General features: G+C 40.9%; 1 protein-coding gene and 1 pseudogene across 7 annotated transcripts in view; one reads left to right on the top strand and one right to left on the bottom strand.

Annotated features, from left to right (window-relative positions):
• The window catches only part of SINHCAF (SIN3-HDAC complex associated factor), a 45901-nt gene extending 42676 nt beyond the window's left edge, over positions 1-3225 (top strand). For all 7 annotated transcript variants that reach the window (XM_054526335.2, XM_009247594.4, XM_063711545.1 and 4 more), the window contains 1 exon segment: positions 920-3225. In XM_054526335.2, coding sequence (XP_054382310.1) covers positions 920-1079 — 160 coding nt within the window. In that variant the 3' untranslated portion in view covers positions 1080-3225.
• Positions 3226-16178: 12953 nt separating this feature from the next.
• LOC112135874 (FUN14 domain-containing protein 1-like) lies at positions 16179-16645 on the bottom strand (annotated as a pseudogene).
• Positions 16646-21730: the final 5085 nt, after the last annotated feature.

Genomic DNA, 21730 nt, shown 5'->3' with positions numbered 1-21730 from the left:
GATAAACCTAAAATTAAGTGGGGGGAGGATGAGATGAGGTAGGATGGGACTGTGGAGGGGCCTGCAGGGAGCTTCATAGGAAATGATCTTTTTTTCCCTTAGAGTATGTGGTCTGTAGGCATTCTTACTGTGTTGTCATTTTTGATGCCTTTGCTAACACACACACTTTTTTTTTTTTTTTTTTTTTGGAGACAGTTTTGCTCTGTCTCCCAGGCTAGAATGCAGTGGTGTGATTTCGGCTCACTGCAACCTCCGCCTCCTGGGTTCAAGTGATTCTGCTGCCTCAGTCTCCCAAGTAGCTGGGACTATAGGCATGTGCCACCATGCCTGGCTAATTTTTGCATTTTTAGTAGAGATGGGGTTTCGCCATGTTGGCCAGGCTGGTCTCGAACTCCTGACCTCAAGTTATCTGCCCACCTCAGCCTCCCAGACTGCTGGGATTACAGGTGTAAGCCACCACACCCGGCCCACACATGTATTTTTATCTACTCAGTATTTAATTAAAAACTACCACTCAAGCACTTAGGAGTTGATAAAGAAAAAAAAAATTAAATATATATAAAAAATTGCTAGCTGCATCAGCCAGTTTATGGTGGCTGATTTTTTTTTCAAGAGTTGGTGATTTTGGAGGAAATAGTTAACAACATCAGGGGCAGCCTTTGAAACTGACTGCTGTCTTTCAAAATGCCATCTTCCTCAATATTTGAGAAGATTCCAGTGTGGCCTTTAAGGCAACTGGGTAATTCCCCTTCTCTAGCTAATTGGGGTTACTCTAGGAGCCCTTTCACTTGGAATGTGCAAGATTGTAGAAGCACAACTCTTTAGTTATATTGGACTAGTTATTATAGTGAGTAGATTTCTTTTGTATTCCTATTTTTCTTCCTTATTAATGTATCTTGTTCTCCATTTTTTCTTTTAGACAGAAGATATGTTGTGGGATCATCTATAAAGGCCGTTTTGGGGAAGTCCTCATTGACACACATCTCTTCAAGCCTTGCTGCAGCAATAAGAAAGCAGCTGCCGAGAAGCCAGAGGAGCAGGGGCCAGAGCCTCTGCCCATCTCCACTCAGGAGTGGTGACTGAGGTTTTTATGTAGAAGGGGAACAAAAAAAAAATCTGAATTTTGAAAAGACCACAAAGCAACAAACTGACCCTCTTTTTTTTTTTTTTTTTTGAGACGGAGTTCTGCTCTTGTTACCCAGGCTGGAGTGCAGTGGCGTGATCTTGGCTCACTGCAACTTCCGTCTCCCGGGTTCAAGTGATTCTCCTGCCTCAGCCTCCTAAGTAGCTGGGTTTATAGGTGCCCGCCACCAGACCCAGCTAATTTTTTAGTTTTAGTAGAGACGAGGTTTCACCATGTTGGCCAGGCTGGTCTCAAATGACCCTCTTATTTTTAACTTGGATACCTGCTATTCTGCCAAAAGACAATTTCTAGAGTAGTTTTGAATGGGTTGATTTCCCCCAGTCCCACAAACTCTGAAGCCAGTGTCTAGCTTACTAAAAAAAGAGTTGTACATAATATTTAAGATGCTGAGTATTTCATAGGAAAGCTGAATGCTGCTGTAAAGTGCTCTTTAAGTCTTTTTTTTTTTTTTAATCCCCTTCTAATGAATGAAACTAGGGGAATTTCAGGGGACAGAGATGGGATTTGTTGTATGATAAACTGTATGTAGTTTTTAGTCTTTCTGTATTGAGAAGCAGTGGTTGGGGCATTTTTAAGATGGCTGGCTACTCTTGTTTTCCCTCATGATAATAAATTTGTCATAACTCAGTAACATGAACTTGCCCCTAGAGGTAGTTGTTAATAATTTTGAAATATTAAGGTCTTGCCAAGCTTCTGATGATTCAAACCTGTACTACTGATTATTAAGCAGGACAGACTGAGCTTTCTGTTGCAAATACCTTGGAGGAGAAAGTAATTTCTAAATATACAGAGAGGTAACTTGACTATATATGTTGCATCCAGTGTCTCCCTTCATATTAATATTTGATAAAGATTTTAATTTATGTAAAACTTCTAAAGCAGAATCAGAGCTCCTCTTGGGGAAATGGCAAGTCTTTAGGACAGGCGAGACCCTGTGTGAATAGTACCAAAGCATTACCACATGGTGGAGAACACACTCGATTAAAAATGTTAAGCTATCTGAAAAATAAAATGTGCAAGTCTTCAGGATGGCACAAAACAAAGGTTAATGCTTCTTGGGGCACATTTCTTAGAGGGCTTGCTGAGTGTGTAAATATAATCGACTTTTGTTTGTGTTACATGACTTCTGTGACTTCATTGAAAATCTGCGCAATTCAGTTTCAGCTCTGGATTACTTCAGTTGACCTTTGTGAAGGTTTTTTATCTGTGTAGAATGGGTGTTTGACTTGTTTTAGCCTATTAAGTTTTTATTTTCTTTCACTCTGTATTAAAAGTAAAACTTACTAAAAGAAAAGAGGTTTGTGTTCACATTAAATGGTTTTGGTTTGGCTTCTTTTAGTCAGGCTTTCTGAACATTGAGATATCCTGAACTTAGAGCTCTTCAATCCTAAGATTTTCATGAAAAGCCTCTCACTTGAACCCAAACCGGAGTACTCTTACTGCCTCTTTTCTAAATGTTCAGGAAAAGCATCGCCAGTTCAGTCTTTTCAGAATGAGGGAGAAACATTTGCCTGCCTTATAATAACAAGACTCAGTGCTTATTTTTTAAACTGCATTTTAAAAATTGGATAGTATAATAACAATAAGTAGTAAGCCACCTTTTATAGGCACCCTGTAGTTTTATAGTTCTTAATCTAAACATCTTATATTTCCTTCTTTTGGAAAAAACCTACATGCTACAAGCCACCATATCACCATATGCACAGACTATACAGTGAGTTGAGTTGGCTCTCCCACAGTCTTTGAGGCGAATTACAAAAGTCCAGCCATTATCATCCTCCTGAGTTATTTTGAAATGATTTTTTTTGTACATTTTGGCTGCAGTATTGGTGGTAGAATATACTATAATATGGATCATCTCTACTTCTGTATTTATTTATTTATTACTAGACCTCAACCACAGTCTTCTTTTTCCCCTTCCACCTCTCTTTGCCTGTAGGATGTACTGTATGTAGTCATGCACTTTGTATTAATATATTAGAAATCTACGGATCTGTTTTGTACTTTTTATACTGTTGGATACTTATAATCAAAACTTTTACTAGGGTATTGAATAAATCTAGTCTTATTAGAAAATAAAAGGAGCTGTTTTGTGGCTTTGTTTGACAGGTCTTCAGTAAGAATAATGTTTTTGGCCTTCACATATACTCAGTTTAAGTGCTTAGTATTAATAACAAGCCATGAAGGGAATAAATTCCTCTTTACTGAGACATAGACTTTGGAATAAAAGACATTTTAACTGATGTGCACAATTATTAATCTAGTGGATAAGATGGATTTAAAAGGAAGAACAAAATGTTCCCAGTACTTTTTACTGTCTGTGGTTTTATTACTGTCTATGGGCATAGTGGGAAGCATCATTGAGACTTTAGGGAAACTATAAAAGTCGGAAGGGTGGTGGCATCAGGGGTTGGACCCTGGTTCTCAAGTTCCTAGCTCTGCCCCTTGTTAGTCATTTGAGTTAAATAATTAATGGGAATATTTACTTCTCAGGATTATGAGGAATCCTAAGAGGTGTAATCCATATCAAACTTTTAGAAACCAATTGTTTTATTACCTGGGAAAGGTAATAAAGGGCCAGACTTTTTATACTACTGTTAGTATTTAAATTTGCTTTGGGATAGTCCGGATGCCACCTAATACAGTTACTATGAAATTAACAAGGTAACTAAGGAAGTTGACAGTACCTGTATTATCTATTGCTACGTCCTAAATTACCACAGATTCAGTGGCTTAAAACAAATGCGTCTCAGTTTCTGTCTGAGCATGGTTTAGATAGGTCCTTTAGAAAGCTCATAGTCTCATCTGCATTCTCACCTGGTGATTTGGGAAGAACTCATTTCAGCCTCACTCGGCTGGCAGAATTCATTTCTTGCCACTGCAGGACTGAGTGCCCAGACCTCTCAGTGGTTGTCAGCTGGAGGCCCTCCTTAGTTCCTTGCCAGCTGGGTGCTCCCTGCATGGCCTGGCTGCTGACTGGACCACAGACATGATTACTGTCACTACCAGCAAGTGACGAGAGCCAAGCTGCCAGCAAGAGGGGTCTTTTCAGGTCTTGCCCATATCCAAGGGGAGAGGCTCATACGAAGGATTGGATACCAAGAGGTGTGGGTGGGGCTAATGGGAAGGCACCCAGAGTTTGTCACAGCATTTTTTTTTTTAACTGAATCTCTTTAAATTGGTCCTCTCGCCCTACAATGCAAATGCTTTGTCTAGCAAGTAAAAAGAAAAATGGCTCTCACAATATGAAAAACCCTGGCTGGGCACTGTGGCTTATGCCTGTAATCCCGGCACTTTGGGAGGCCCAGGCGGGTGGATCCCTTGAGGTCAGGAGTTCAAGTCCAACCAGGCCAACATGGTGAAACCCGTCTCTACTAAAAATAAAAAAATTAGCCAGGCATGGTGGCAGGCGCCTGTGGTCCTAGCCACTCGAGAGATTGAGGCAGGAGAATTGCTCGAACCCGGGGGGTAGAGGTTGCAGTGAGCCGAGTCGGGCCACTGCACTCCAGTCTGGGTGACAGAGCGAGACTCCATCTCCAAAGAAAAAAAAGAAAGGAAAAGACCTACTGTTGGGCCAGGCACTTTTAAACATTGTTTAAGTAACCCCGCAAAGTAAAAAAAAATCTATTTACAGGTAGGAGGTGCCAGGAGGTCATGTAACTTGAATGAAAGAATCTGCTTTTCTTATTTGAGAGCCTTTGTTCCCTAAACTGTCTGCTACAGTAATGCTGTCCTAACCCTCATTGGAAACCGTTCCCTGGGTCTCTTCTTGCCTCCCTTCTTTCTGAAGGCTGAAATGAGGGGCAAGTTTAGCTCTTGCAGATATGTTGATCTTTAACTTAATCAAAAAAATTTTTTTTTTAATTTTGGTAATGTTCAAAGTACCTATTATCTGTCTTTTTGTGGAGAAAACTGCTGGAGGTTTAGTGAAACGATATCTTAAAACAATTCATCAAGGTAGCTGCTCTGCAGTGAACAATAAAAGGTACTCTGGGAGCCTTTTCTATTCAGCGTTCCTAGTGCCCCAGATTTAGCATTGTAGTGGCCAGGCAATCATTTTTGTGTGATGTTCAGTGAACTTGGAAGGGAGGAGAAAGCCAAATTGGATCAAAGATAGATAATTTCACAGGCTCATGTTCTCAAAGAAAGGGATCTGCGGGTTCTGTCTAACAATTTCTCAAGCTGTGGAGTTTGGTTACTCATTGTATCATGAGAATGCTTTAGGTATCAAATACCTTACACCCTGGTTAGAAACTGCTTGTTATTGTATGTTGACTAGGGGGTCTTAGACAAACTTCGTTGCAAGCTTTAGCGTAAAAGAACTTAGTCATTCAGTTTAGGGAGAGACAAAAGATTTTTTTGTGAAAGCCTGCTCTTTGTCTGAAAGGGGAAAATGATTTATTCTGTTTTACAGCATTTATTCTCTAAACTTCTATGGCTTACGTTAGCTTAACTGTATCTCCAGGTATTGGCTTTTTTTTTTTTTAGACAGAGTCTTGCTCTTGTTGCCCAGGCTGGAGTGCAATGGCGTGATCTCGGCTCACTGCAACCTCCGCCTCCTGGGTTCAAGCGATCCTCCTGCCTCAGCCTCCTGAGTAGCTGGGATTACAGGTGCCCGCCACCACGCCCAGCCAATTTTATATTTTTAGTAGAGATAGGGTTTCACCATGTTGGCCAGGCTGGTCTTGAACTTCTAACCTCAGGTGACCCACGTGCCTCAGCCTCCCAAAGTGCTGGGATTATAGACGTGAGCCACCATGCCCAGCCGGTATTGGCTTTTTGCAAATAAAAGAGAAAGATTGTTTTTGCTTAAATTTATATTTAAATCTCAAAATAATTAAAACTAAAAAATCTCAAATTATTTAGTAAGTTCCTGGTAGAGTTAAAATAGAAACCTGAACAATTATACTGTTTTTTTGTTTTTTCCTTTCCTTTTCTTTTTTTTTTTTTTGAGACAGAGTCTCACTATGTAGACCAGGCTAGAGAGCAGTGGCTCAATCTCAGCTCACTGTAACCTCTGCAGTGAATCCCCTGGGTTCAAGGGATTCTCCCACCTCAGCCTCCTGAGTAGCTGGGATTACAGGCATGTGCCACCATGCCTGGCTAATTTTTGTATTTTTTGGTAGAGACAGGGTTTCGCCATGTTTGCCAGGCTGGTCTCGAACTCCTGACCTCAAGTGGTCTGCTCGCCTCAGCCTCCCAAAGTGCTGGGATTACTGGTGTGACCCACCATGCCTGGCCATACTGTTTTTTTTTTTTTTTCCCTCAAGTAAGTGTATACTTGGCCTCCAGTTAACTTTACAAATCTCTTCAATGTTGATCTGTCACTGATGGCTTCTTCATGGGACATTCCAAAGCCTTTATCTTGTTTACCCAGACTCTCCACAGTACTTAATACGACTGACAGTTTCTTTCTTGAAATACTCTTGGTTGAAAACACACTTTCCAGGTTTTCCTTGGACCTCAGATGCTCACTGGCCCAGGCTTCATCTTCAGCCTTCTTCCCAGATCATCTCCATTCCATGGTCCTAGATACCATATGAAATGTGCAGACATCTCCCATATCTGTCTCTAGAGATTTTTATCAGTCCTGCTGGCAGGAAATAGATGGCTTACTGAAATTGGATAATTTGAGGAAAGTTTAATAAAGGGACCTTTACAAAGTTGTATGTAGGGTATAGGGAAACCTCAGGGTGAGTATAGTTCTTGAGACTAGTAACATTGGAGTCCTGTTACTACTACTCCTGGGTCTGAAGATTGAATACAGGGAGTTGGTTAATGGAACCAGGAGACCAACAGGCTATCTAAAAAGAGTGGGGGCCTGGAGGAAGCAGTAGGAGTAAGTAAATATTCTCACTCTCCAGATTGGCCAACTCCATCATTAGTGCCTTCACACCTGTTCGTTTTCTCTGACCCTTTTCCCCACCATCCTATAACTAGGCAACACCTACTTATTTATCCTTCAGGTTTAAGCTGAGGCATCACTTGGGGAAGCATTCCAGAATAATTCCTCTTTGTTCCAACACACACGCGTACAAAATAACATGCTACATGGGTTCCAAGAGAGCATTAAGCATGTCTGTTTAGTCACCACTACAGCTCCCAGAGGGGTTGATTAGGATATATTAATAGCAGGGTCACAATAAATATTTATATTGATTGATTGCTTACAACTTGGTATTTTCAGAAATCATATTCATAGAAGAGTTGAATTTATCCCAACTGTCTTGATGAATTTTATTCAAGAATGTTAAAAAATACTTTGAAGAAATTTTAAGTACACAGAAAAGTTGAAAGAATAGTAAAATAGTATAGCTTTCACCTAGATCCACAAATGCAACATTTTATCATATGTGCTTTATCTAATTTCTTTTGCTGAATCATTTGAAAGTAAATTGTAACACCATGATACTTCACCTCTAAATACACATTCATCTAGGAATAAGAATATTCTCCTCCCTAGCCATAATGTCATTGCCATATCTGAGCTGATTAATAATAACTCAATATCCAATATGATAGATCTGTGTGGAATAAATTGTCCCTATCATCCCAAAGCGTCTTTTAAAACATTTTCTCCTCATCCAGGGTCTGGTCCAAGGTTCAGGCATACTTTTGGTTATATCTTTCCTCTTTTAATCTAGAATAGTCCTCTGCTTTTTCCCCCCATGGCAATGAACATTTTGAAGTGTCCGAGCCAATTGTCTTGTATAATATCCCCTATCCTGTATTTTTCTGGTTATGTTTTATTATTGTTATTTTTTATTTTGAGACAGAATATCCCTCTTTTCCCAGGCTGGAGTGCAGTGGCATGATCATAGCTTACTGTAACCCTGAACGTCTGGGCTCAAGCAATTCTCCTGCCTCAGCCTCCTGAGTAGCTGGGACTACAGGCCTGTGCCACCATGCCTGGCTAACTTCTTTTTTGGTAGGGATGATGTCTCACTATGTTGTCCAGGCTTGGTTGTTTTCTTAGTAGATGTGGATTTTACTTTTGGCAAGGATATAGCATAGATTGTGTGGTGCCTCTGTTATTGCATCATGTCAAGAAGCACACAATGTCAGGTTGTCCCACTGTTGGTGATGCTAAGATTAATCGCTGGGTTAAGATCGCCAGATCTTTTTCCATTTTAAAGTATATATCTTTTCTTTTGTAAATGAACAAAATAATCTGTGGGGTAATACTGCGAGACTTTTAAAACAACCTTTCATTGAGCACCTACGTACAAGGCCCTACTAAGTGTTCTAAGTAGTCCCTTGATGCTTGAGAAATCATGTGTCTAGAATCGTGAAGTCCTGTTTGAGAATCGTAGCATACTGAGATTGTGGGGCGTTTTTCTTGTCATTCTATTGCGTGTGACTTTTATTTTCTATTCAGAAGTAAGTATGTAGTGGATAGGGGGTAAGGGTTATGTTTGGCACGTGAGCTTATTAGTTAATATCACCAGGGCATAGATGAATAAACAATGGAATTAGAGTCAGGAGACTTGAATTTAAATCCTGGTTTTGCTACTTACGGGCTTTATGATCTTTGATAATTTTTCTCTGAGCTCATTTCCTTTGTAAGTGGAGGAAATAATACCAAACACAGCTGTAGTAAGAGTAAAATGAGGATCATAGAGGGCCTGGCCTATAATAGGTGCACAGTGATAAGCACCTAATGATAAGCTTGTTCCCTCATTTGTTCTTTAATCTTTAGCAATGAAGTCTAATTGGATATGCTAAGAATGAAAACTTTTTTGATCTGTAGTTATGATGAACACAGGGAAAGGTCTTAAACAGTTCACATCAGCAACCACCCCTCTGCCCCCATAAAAAAGCTCAAAGCTTTCTTAGGTTTCAGTGCTTAAAGGAGAATATGTATTCACTACAAGATTATTATGCTTTGGCAGCACGTGAATCCCAGGATTGGGAAATTGTATAGAGGGCATGAAGCTATGCCAGCTATAATTAAGCTGCACAGAAAGTATGTTGAAATCCAGAGGGTGGCCAAGATAGGCTCTCAGGATGATTTTTTGAAGGAATGATTATATTAGATTCAGGGAGTACATGTGCAGGTTTGTTACTTGGGTATATTGCATGATGCTGAGGTTTGGGGTGTGAATGATCCTGTCACTCAGATAGTAAGCACAGTACCTAACAGTTTTTCAACCCTTGTCACCTTCCCCCTTCCAGTAGTCCCCAGTGTCTGTTGTTGCCATATTTTTATGTCCATGAGTACCCAAGGTTTAGCTTCCACTTATGAATGAGTATATGTGGTATTTGGTTTTCTGTTCCTGCGTTAATTTTTTTCGGGTAGGCCTACCTAGGATGGTTTTTGAAGGGTAAAATTTGGCTGTGCTGTAACAGCTCTGTGGAACCAATTCATAGAACATGCTGAAATAGTACAACACACCTCTTAGCCTCAAGGCCCAAAGTTCCAAGCATAGTTAGTTTAAGCCAGGCGGGTTGCCTGCTTTGGCCAGTCTAGACTCCTTGAGCAACTCCAAGGGAGCAAGCACCATTCAAGTTATAGGTTACAGAGATGGTGCTCCTTTTGCCCAGTTATGCTAGTGCTAAAGACAATGCCATTTGAGTGCACAGTTCCAAGGGCGCTTGTGGCTCTAGCAGCTTGAGGCTGCTTCTTTAGCTCTTTATCAGGCAGATTTTCTTCTTCTTCTTTTTTCTAACAGAGCTGGGGTCTCGCTATATTGACCAGGCTGGCCTCAAACTCCTGGCCTCAGGCAGTCCTCCTGTCTTGGCCTACCAAAGTGCGGAGATTACAGATGTGAGCTATCACTCCTGGTCCAGGCAGATTTTCTTTATAACTTTTTTTTTTTTGTTCTTTTCCAAGTAAGCTAGTGGTGAGAGATGCAGTAAGCATTATCTTTATGACTGTATCTAGAGCATCCTTGGTATGCCAGTTTCAATTGTTAAAAGGAAAAAAGTCTGTCATAATGCAGTTAATTTTTTTTTGAGACAGAGTCTCTCACCCAGGCTGGAGTGCAATGGCACGATCTCGGCTCACTGCAACCTCCACCTCCCAGGTTCATGCCATTCTCCTGCCTCAGCTTCCTGAGTAGCTGGGATTACAGGCGTGTGCCACCATGCCCGGCTAATTTTTGTATTTGACGGGGTTGCACCATGTTGGTCAGGGTGGTCTCGAACTCCTGACCTCGTGATCCGCCTGCCTCGGCCTCCCAAAGTGCTGGGATTACAGGTGTGAGCCACTGCACCCGGGCAATGCAGTTAATTATAAATTTCATTTTCTTGTGAAGAGCTAAAACTATTTGATATATGATTCCCAGTAAATTATGAATTATTGAGGAGGCTGCCAGGAAGAACTAGCTAAGCCCTTTGCTGCTACTGTGACCAGCAACTTTTCCATCCTGGCCATGCAGCTTCCTTTATCACGTATTGCCACATGAATGTCCACTAGGTGGTGCTAGTCACACGTCATACTCAGTGTTGTAGGCACCTCCAGTGTCACAGTTTACAGATGCAGAAGCTTACCTAATGGTTACCCAGTGAGTTAAAACTGGAGTTATTTCATTGCTTCATCCACAGTCAGCTAAACAATTATTTCACCTCAACTGTAAACCTTAGAAACACGTTTTAAAAGTTTGGAGAACCTAATTTCTATTTCCCTTTGACCAAGATAATTTTAATCTTTGATAACAGCTAAGAGCCAACCGTTACTTTTTCTGCAATTAATTTTATATTATCACAAAGGAGGAAGAAAGTATATTTGTATCCACCTTCCTTCCCCAAATGCCATTTTCCTAGAAGACTGCCGTTGCGGATAAAGACATGCAATGTGATTTGCAACCCTTGGATATCACAGACACGGTGGCCACATTTCTAAACTTTTAGGACAGCTGGATTTCTGTCCAGTGTATTTTTGGAGATTGAGTTGATGTCATACAATTGAGGCCAGAAGCTACCAAACCTTTCTTAGAGCCTCCAGTCAATCTGGTTGTGAATGCAGCGTGTTGCCACTGTCTTTAAAGCTGTGATTCCTAAAGTTTTATGCAAGACTGGCCCATTGAAGTGTACAAAGTAAAAATTTGAACTCCTATTTCTGTTGATTTTTCCTCATTTTCTCTCCTGTCCTGTTTGTATATGTTTTATAATTTACACAATATTAGCAGAATCCTACCTGTGCACAGTTCATAACAAGGAAGCATGCTGGCAGCACATATACTTTTTTTAAAAAAATAATTGGAGAGAGATAAAAAAGGTTTGGAGAGAGCTGTATACTTCTCTGTGCATTACATTTCAATAAGAAGTTTAGTTTACTTTTTTTTTTTTTGAGATGGAGCCTGCTCTGTCACAGTGCAGTGGTGTGATCTTGGCTCACTACAACCTCCGCCTCCCGGGTTCAAGCGATTCTCCTGCCTCAGCCTCCCAAGCAGCTGGCACTACAGGTGTGCACCACCACACCCGGCTAATTTTTGTACTCTTAGTAGAGATGGGGTTCTACCATGTTGGCCAGGGTGGTCTCAAACTCCTGACCTCAAGTGATCCGCCCGCCTTGGCCTTCCAAAATGTTGGGATTACAGGCATCAGTCACTGCGCCTGGCCAGAAGTTTACTTTTTCAAGTACCTGAAGATCACTAATAATTTTAGAGTGATGGAGGGTTGGAAATGGGGGCGTTTATTTTCAACTCCAAGAGATCATTTTGGTTGGTGAAATATTACAGAAAATGGGCTATGGACCTTTCCTGGATTTGAGGGAGAAGAAGAAATAATAGTTGCCAGAACTGTTTTCTGTTACACGCTTATCAAACGTTTGTTTCCTCTCCCACAGTGTAATGTTTCCTCCCCCTGCCTTTATCGCATACAGTGGTGTGTTTTTCAGAATGGGATATCCTCCCTCGGGAGTAAAGTTATTGAGCATGCCTTGTCATTGGTGGAAAGGAAAAACAAAAACAAAAACTGGGCAGTTACCTGGGAGCGTCTAGTTTCTCCCTTTGCCTTCCATTCAGCTGGGTAACTACAATTCTTAGCCTCAGGTTATTTTTTCTTAATCATGTTGAAAATCCATAGAAAATAGTAAGAATGACCAAACTGGTCTGTTCATTAAGGATGGGTCTCCACATTTGTCGGTTTTACTATTGAGGGCATTGAAATGGGCCATGACAGATAAAGTTACTCGCCAGGCTTTTTAAAGAAGGTTGAAAATGGATGGTAGAAAATCAGCAGTTAAGTTTAGATTCAGCAGTTGTAAAAATGAAGCTCCACAGCTGCCCTAACATGACAGATAATAAAGAATACAAGAAATACTAGGAAAAGGTTCACCTGGAATAGAATCAAGTCACGATATTGTGGGAGAGATTATCAGTGGATGGAGAAGCCAAGAAAACTAATTTCAGGGAAAACAAATGTGATTCCATAACCTAGCAGTACAGTAATAGATGTTGCAAAGTACTAGAAGTTTATTTATTTATTCAACCATCTATTTAACAAATATTGAGATCTTATTCCACATCAGATGCTGAACTCAGTGCTAGGAATATTATGGTAGATGACACAGTATTCTTGCACTCAAATGACTTCTAGTCCTGGAAAGTAGTAAGAAATGCTAAGACAGGGAGAAGTACAGAGTGCTGTGTTAGTATGTGGAAAAGGTTCCTAAACCTGTCCCACTTGTTTAGGAGAAGGTATAAATTTACCATTTATTGAGCATTTTGTGCCAGACACTGTGCTAGGCACTGTACTTTAAAAACTAGGCTCAGGAAAGAGGCTTAGAAAGGCTAACTAGTAAGAAACTTTTTTTTTTTTTTTGAGACAGGGTCTTGCTCTGCCACCCAGGCTGGAGTGCAGTGGCATGACCTTGGCTCACTGTAGCCTCGACCTCCTGGGGTCAAGTGATCCTCCTGCTTCAGCCTCCTGTGTGGCTGGGGCCACAGGTGTAGTGCCCTCACACCCAGCTAGTTTTTCAATTTTTTGTAGAGACGAGTGTCTCACTTTGTTGTCCAGGCTGGTCTTGAGCTCCTGGGCTCAAGTGATCCTCCAGCCTCAGCCCGCCAAAGTGCTGGAATTATAGGTGTGAGCCACCGTGCCTGGCCAGTAAGAAAGTAATTTGATGCGAATACTGACAATTCTTAAAGAAGAAAGCTGAGAAACTGAAAAATAATTTGAAAAGTATCTATAGATAAAAGAAACAATTTAGCCACCAAAATTTTAAGCTGTCTTGTGTACAATTATTTTCAAACTTTTTGTCAAAGTATAATACATGCAGAGAAGTGACTATCATAAATGTAGAACTCAATGGATTTTAACAACTGAGCATTTCTATGTAACCTGCATCCAGTTTAAGAAATGGAACATGGCCGGGTGTGGTGGCTCACGCCTGTAATTCCAGCACTTTGGGAGGCCGAGGCAGGCGGATCACCTGAGGTTGGGAGTTTGAGACCAGCCTAACCATCATGGAGAAACCCCGTCTCTACTAAAAACACAAAATTAGCCGGGTGTGGTGGTGGGCGCCTGTAATCCCAGCTACTCAGGAGACTGAGGCAGGAAAATCACTGAACCCGGGAGGCAGAGGTTGCAGTGAGCCGAGATCACGCCATTGCTCTCCAGCCTGGGCAACAAGAGCAAAACTCCACCTCAAAAAAAAAAAGAAGTGGAGCATTACCAATTTTCAGAAGCCCACTCACCTGTGCTCCATTCCTTCCCAGTCACTAACTTTCTTCCCAAGGGCAACTGCTGTCCTGACTTATAACAATATAGATTAATTTAGCCATTTTTGTACTTTATGTAAATGCAACTGTATAGCATGTACTCTTTTCTCTTTACGTTTTGCTAAACCTATTTTTTTGTAAGATTCATCCATATTTTTGCAAATAGTTTTAGGTCATTCTTCTTACTGTATAGTATTTCATCATGTGAATGTAATGTAATTTTTTCTTTTTTTCTTTTTTTTTTTTTTGAGATAGAGTCTTGCTCTGTTGCCCAGGCTGGAGTGCAGTGGCGCAATCTCAGCTTGCTGCAACCTCTGCCTCCCAGGTTCAAGCAATTCTCCTGCCTCAGCCTCCCCAGTAGCTGGGACTACAGGCACGCGCCACCATGCCCAGCTAATTTTTGTATTTTTAGTAGACACGGGGTTTCACCATGTTGGCCAGGATGGTCTCCATCTCCTGACCTCATGATCTGCCTGCCTCGGCCTCCCAAAGTGCTGGGATTACAGGCATGAACCACCATGCCCGGCCAAATGTAACATAATTTTTTCAAAGGCATTTGGGTAGTTCCAATTAACACTGTAGTACCGGTGTTCTGTTAAATATAGATGCATTTCTGTCGGGTAGAGTTCTAGGAGTGGATTGTTACATCATAGGGTATAAACATGTTCAGTTTTAGGAGACATTGGCAAATGATTTTCTGAAGTGTTCATACCCCTTTATATTCCACCAGCAGTGTGTGAGAGTTCTAGTGGTTCCACATCCTTGCCACCTCTTCATATTTTGCATCTTTTCATTTTAACCATTCTGATAACATTTTAGACTGGGCCCAGTGGCTCACACCTGTAATCCCAGCACTTTGGGAGGCCAAGACAGGAGGATCGCTTCAGTCCAGGAGTTTGAGACCAGCCTTGGCAACATAGTGAGAACACGTCTGTATTATTTAAAATAAAATAAAAATTTTAGTTTTAATCCACATATCCCTGATGACTGATCAGTTGAACACCTTTTCATACTTTTATTGACTGTTAGTATATCCTCTTGTGAAATATCTGCTAGTCTTTTGTCTTTCCATTGAATTGTCTGTCTTTTTTCTTATTGATTTGTAAGTTTGTTTTTTTTTTGGTCTGTTTAATATCTTTAAGAATTATATCTTTTTTTTTTTTTGAGACGGAGTCTCGCTCTGTCACCCAGGCTGGAGTGCAGTGGCGCCATCTCGGCTCACTGCAAGCTCTGCCTCCTGGGTTCACGCCATTCTCCTGCCTCAGCCTCCCGAGTAGTTGGGACTACAGGCGCCTGCCACCATGTCCGGCTAATTTTTTTGTACTTTTAGTATAGACGGGGTTTCACCATGTTAGCCAGGATGGTCTTGATCTCCTGACCTCGTGATCCACCTGCCTCGGCCTCCCAAAGTGCTGGAATTACAGGCGTGAGCCACCACACCCGGCCATGTTCCATTTCTTAAACTGGATGCAGGTTATATAGAAATGCTCAGTTGTTAAAATCCATTGAGTTCTACATTTATAATAGTCACCCCGCACCCGGCCATTTTTTTTGTTTTTTTTTTTGAGATGGAGTTTTGCTCTTGTTGCCCAGGCTGGAGTGCAATGGCACGATCTCAGCTCACCACAACCTCCACCTCCCGGGTTAAAGTGATTCTCCTGCTTCAGCCTCCCGAGTAGCTGGGATTACAGGCATGTGCCACCATGCCCAGCTAATTTTGTATTTTTAGTAGAGATGGGGTTTCTCCATGTTGGTCAGGCTGGTCTCAAACTCCTGATCTCAGGTGATCCACCCCCCTCGGCCTCCCAAAGTGCTGGGATTACAGGTGTGAGCCACTGTGCCCAGCCAATAATTATATCATTTCTAAAGCTTTTCACAAAAGGACATTACAGTTCTTCAGTGTATTGCAAACATAGCTGTTTTTTAAAAAGTCAGCCCTAATATTGAAGCTATAATAAAAATTTTAAATTATTAGCACTATACCATAAAGCACAATGAAGAACATGTTATTTAAATAGAAAGATAATATTTCACTGGGCAATAAATCCAACATATTTCTTTACTCTCCAGGTCTACATCCAGTGGTGATATTTTACAGGTGAATTTCTAAAAGGTGAATTTAAAAAAAATATGAAAGCCATATTTTGCTCAAGAATACTATTATTCACATTCCACATAGGTTGTTTGACAGCAGATACTAGTTTGGCAAGGTTCAGATGGCAAAATGCTAAGTTGTGAGTTCAGTATTGTACAGCGAGTTGCTTCTCCTTGCCCTAGAGACCCTGGCAGCATGTACTGTTGAGAGACCACCTTGTTGCTGCCACTTCTCTTCTCAGAGTAGAATCCACTATGGGAGAATATTCATCTCCTTAAGATGCATGTCTTAGCAAAAAACCTCCCGCAAATCGACTGGATATCATGATGTTCTGTTTGATAAATTCTGTGACTCCTTCAATTAATATTGTAGATTTTTGGTGCTGCTTTATTTGCTCATTTCTTAATCTGTCGTTTTGCTTTGTTTACATCTTTCTCAACTCTCTTCCAGTCGATTTGCACGTAGCCACTATGACTAGCAATCTGAAGGAGAAGAAAGCCACTTCCTACTGCAGTTGCTGTGTTTTCCAACTTTCTGGAACACAGATCCGGCACACCAGCCAGTAACACCACCCGTTACAGTCTGGGTAGCCACTGAATATTTTTCTACCACAGGTCCCCAACTGGGACCAAACACTTGATTTCACCACTGGTGTCTTCTTACATTCTCCGTGACCTACAACACTTTGTAAGAGTCATCATCACTGTCATATTCTTGGGGAAGAGGGTTTTAGGTCGCCATGATCAGAGTTTTTTATGTATTCTGGATATGAATTCTTTGAGGGATACATTTATTGCAGATTTCTTCTTCTACCTATAGTTTGCCTATTAGAACTCTTAGTGGTATCATTTGAAAAGATGTTCTTAAATTTTTTTTTTTTTTTTTTGAGATAGGGTCTTGCTCTCATCCAGCCTGGAGCGCAGTGGTGCAATCACCGTTCACTGCAGCCTCGACCTCTTGGTCTCAAGCAGTTCTCCCACCTCAGTCTCCTGAGTAGCTGGGACTACAGGCATGTGCCACCACACCTGGCGAATTTTTTTTAGTTTTTATAGAGACAAGGTCTCCCTATGTTACGTAGGCTGATTGCAAACTCCTGGACTCAAGCGATCCTCCCACCTTGGCCTCCCAAAGTGCTGGGATTACAGGCATGAGCCACCATGTCCAGCCCCTGATATTCTTAATTTTAGGATAGGCTAATCCTTCACCTTTTCCTTTTATGGCTAATGTTTTTATATCCTGTTAAGAAATCTTTGCTGCAAGATATACTGTTAAATGGGCTTCATATGCAAGGAAAAGGAGGGTTGCCAATGATAGGAAGTACAGGTAGTATAGTGTGGAATGGTCTCTTTCCAATCAGAAGTCAGAAAAGCAGTATTGCTTGAGATTTATACAATATAAAGTGAAACTGCAAAGTGTGCCCTCCACAGAAAATACTGCCAACTTATTGTACTTTGACCTTTATTGTAGTGCATATTCCTGCTGTCAGCTGTGCCAGACAGCTTGGAGAACCAAGTGCTTGAATATTTTTCTTTCCTTTTCTTTTTTAGAGATGGAGTCTCACTCTGTTGCCCAAGCTGGAGTGCAGTGGCAAGATCATAGCTCACTGCAACCCTGACCTCCTGGGCGCTCATGGTCCTCCCACCTCAGCCTCTGGAGTAGCTGGGACTACAGGCGTGTGCCACGATGCCCAGCTAATTTTTTCTATTTTTTGGTAAAGACAGGGGTCTCCCTATGTTGCCCAGGCTGGTGTCAAACTCCTGGCTTCGAGTGATTCTCCCTCTTCAGCCTCTCCAAATTCTGGGATTACAGGCATGAGCCACCGCACCCAGTCTGTTTGATTCTTTACTCACCTATATAGCTGAGAAAGAGAGTTTTTAGGCCTTAATGATTTAAAGATCACATTTTAGTTTTTTCACATTGTGAGAGCTTAGTCACTACTTGGTTAGATATGGGTTTCTTCTTTTATGATTAAAAAAATACATATATCACATATATATAGATGAATTAGTTCACACAGTTTTCCTTGACTGTGAATATTATTCTCATGTTATGTAGGGTGCAAGGGATTCATGCATTAAACATGACCCTCTTTATACCAGACCAAATAACCATAGCTAAAATTCAACATGTCTAGCTTTAAATATTTTTTTTTTTTTTTTTTTTGAGACAGAGTCGCACTCTGTCGCTCAGGCTGGAGTACAGTGGTGCCATCTCAGCTCACTGCAACTTCTGCTTTCTGGGTTCAAGGGATTCTTCCGCCTCAGCCTCCCAAGTAGCTGGGACTACAGGCATGCGCCACCACACCCGGCTAATTTTTTATATTTTTAGTAGAGATGGGTTTTCACCATGTTGGCTAGGCTGGTCTCGAACTCCTGACCTCAGGTGATCCGCCCACCTCAGCCTCCCAAAGTGCTGGGGTTACAGGCGTGAGCCACCTCACCCAGCCTAACATATTTTTTTTTAAAAAAGACATCACTTGTAAATCCAGCTCTCCATCCCCATTCCCCAGTTCAGTAACAACCTTGGTCTTTTGTCTTCCACTTCAGGGCTCAGCATCTAGGTCCTGCTCTTTTTCGGTAGTGCTTTATGTTTCACTGCCGCATAGGCAGTTTTCCATGTCAGTAGATGGCGGAAGAGTCAAAGAGGTTTGTTTTCTCCCGTCCGGCATTATCAGCCCGATGAAACACTGGCAGGGAGAAGAGATGGGAACTTGAGTGGTTTCATCTGTGTAGCTACAAGGAAAGAAAATTTAGGGGAAGAGGAAGTGATCCATGTTTTGAAAACTAGAATATAAAGGAACATGTATTTTCTTAGATGAACAAGGAATGCTGGCCACAAATGGTTTCTCCAGGTTTGCATGTCTGTGAAGAGCCTTGTACCCACCAGCTCTTTTATGCCATCTCTTCATGTGGAATCTTTAGCAGGAGATGAAAGCTGGCTTAAGTGATCTGACAGTTAAGGTCCAAAATGAATCCTCACAGTGACAGTTCTGCAAAGCACCAGACAAAAGTAATTAAGACAGTAGGAGCAGCAGCTGGAAAAAGTGATGGCAAATGAGTGAGGCAGTTATCCAGTAATTTCTTGTTAATTTTAGTCATTTGCTTACAAAGAAAAATATAATGTTTTGTTAAATACATGCATTCTTACTTCTTTTGTCCTCATTGATGATGGAACTGTGACTGGAATTAGAAATTCAGCTTCTGTGTTTAAAACTGGGCCTGGTGTGGTGGCTCACACCTGTAATCCCAGCACTTTGGGAAGCCAAAGTGGGAGGATTTCTTGAGGCCAGGAGTTTGAGACCAGCCTGGACAACATAGCAAGACCCTGTCTCTACAAAAAATAAAAAAACATAGCTGAACATAGTGGCATGCACCTGTAGTTCTAGCTACTTGGGAGGTTGAGGTGGGAGGATTGCTTGAGTTCAGGATTTCTAGGCTGCAGTGAACTATGATCGTGCCACTGCACTCCAGCCTTGGAGATGCAGCAAGACTTGAGACTTTGTCTCTTAAAAAAAAACCCAAATCAAAACAACCCCTGAAGCATTGTATGCCCACTTTTTAGGAATCTATCCAAAGTAGATACTTAAAGTATCACATGATATAAAAAAATTTACTCAAAATGGATCAAAGACCTAAATGTAAGAGCTCATAAAACTCTTGAAGGGAACATAGGTATAAATATTTATGACCTTGGATTAGGTAACAGTTTCTTAAATATGACACCAAAAGTACAAATAACAAAAGAAAAAAAGATAAATTGGGCTTCATCAAAATTAAAAACTTTTGTGTATAAAGGACACTATCAAGAAAGTGAAGGGCCAGGCCTGGTGGCTCACAGCTGAAATCCCAACACTTTGGGAGGCCAAGGAAGGCGGATTGCTGGAGTCCAGAAGTTTGAGAGTTTGAGACTAGCCTAGGTAACATAGTAAGACTCCATCTCTATTTAAGAAAAAGTAAAAAAAAAAAAAAAAAAAAGAAAAAAAAGTGAAAACACAACTTATAGAATGGGAGAAAATATTTGTAAGTTGTTTATGTGATAAGGGCATACTATCCAGAATACATAAATAACATTTATATGTCAACAATGAAAAGACAAACAACCCAATTAAAAATTGGGCAAAGGGCTGGGCATGGTGGCTCATGCCTATAATCCCAGTACTTTGGGAGGCTGAGGCGGGCAGATCATTTGAGGTCAGGAGTTCAGACCAGTCTGGTCAACATGGTGAAACCCCGTACCTACTAAAAAAATACAAAAAAAATTAGCTGGATGTGGTGGTCCATGCCTGTAATCCCAGCTTCTTAAGAGGCTGAGTCAGGAGAATCCCTTGAATCTGGGAGGGAGAGGTTGCAGTGAGCCAAGATTGCACCACTGCACTATAGCCTGGGTGACAGAGTGAGGCTCCATCTCAAAAAAAAAAAAAAGAGAAAAAGGCCAGGCACGGTGGCTCATGCCTGTAATCCAGCATTTTGGGAGGCCGAGGCAGGCAGATCACTTGAGGTCAGGAGTTCGAGACCATCCTGACCAACATGGTGAAATCCCATCTCTACTAAAAATACAAAAATTAGCCGAGCGTGGTTGTGCATGCCTATAATCCCAGCTACTTGGGAGGCTGAGGCAGGAGAATGCTTGAACCTAGGAGGCAGAGGTTGTAGTGAGCTGAGATTGCACCATTTTACTCTAGCCTGGGCAACAGAGCTAGACTCCATCTCAAAAAAAAAAAAAAAAGAAAAGAAAAGAAAAAAGTTGGGCAGAGGATTTAAATAGCCATTTCTTCAAAGAAGATATATAAATGGCCAATAAGCACATGAAAAGATGCTCACCTTCATTAGTTATTAAAGAAATGCAAATCAGAACCACACCTAATCGAATGGCAATAATAATAAGAAAAAGGAAAATAAGTATTGGCACAGATGGAAATTAGAACCCTAATACATTGCTGGTAGGAATGGAAAATTGCACAGCTGCTGTGGAAAAGTTTGGTGGTTCCTCAAAATGTTAAACGTAGAGTGAATCTGCAATTCCACTTCTAGCTGTATACCCAAGAGAACTGAAAATATATGCCCACGTCAAAACTCGTCCAAAAATGTTGACAGCATCACTATTCACAACAGCCAAAAGGTAGAAACAAGCCAATGTCCATCAACTGATGAATAGATGAACAAAATGTGGTAGTACATCCAAAGAGTGGAATACTACTAATTCAGGCATAAAAAATAGTTCAGCCAAAAAGGAATGAAGCACTGATATATGCTACAACATGGATGCATCTTGGAAATACTATGTACTAAGTGAAACAAGCCAGACACAAAAGAACAAATGTGATATGATCCCATTTATATGAAATGTCCGGAATAGGCAAATCCGTAGAGACAGAAACTAGATTAGTGGTTGCCAGACAATGGGGGTAGGGAGGAATTGGGGATGACTGCTAATAGGTATGGAGTTTCTTTATGGGGAGATGGCAATGTTCTGGAATTAGGTGGTGGTGATGTTTGTACAACCTTATGAGTATACACAAAACACTGAACTGTACACTTGAACATGGTTAAAATGTTAAATTTTGTGTTTTATGCATTTTATCTCAGAATATTGCAAACAAAGATTTAGCTACAAGGATGTTCACTAAATTGTTTCTCATATAGAAAAAAAGGAAGGAAAAAATTGAAGCGTTCAGTAGCGTATTACTTGAATAAATTGTGCTAGAGTTGTATGTATACATTTGTAGAAATGAACTTACTGATGTGAAAAGATGTTTATGATATCAAGTGAAGAAAAACCAGTTCTAAGGTAATATTTAAGGAATTATCCTATTTTTTGAAAAAAACC

Source organism: Pongo abelii, chromosome 10 (assembly GCF_028885655.2).
Source record: "Pongo abelii isolate AG06213 chromosome 10, NHGRI_mPonAbe1-v2.0_pri, whole genome shotgun sequence".
NCBI lineage: Eukaryota > Metazoa > Chordata > Mammalia > Primates > Hominidae > Pongo > Pongo abelii.
This window is presented reverse-complemented; position numbering and strand designations above follow the sequence as displayed.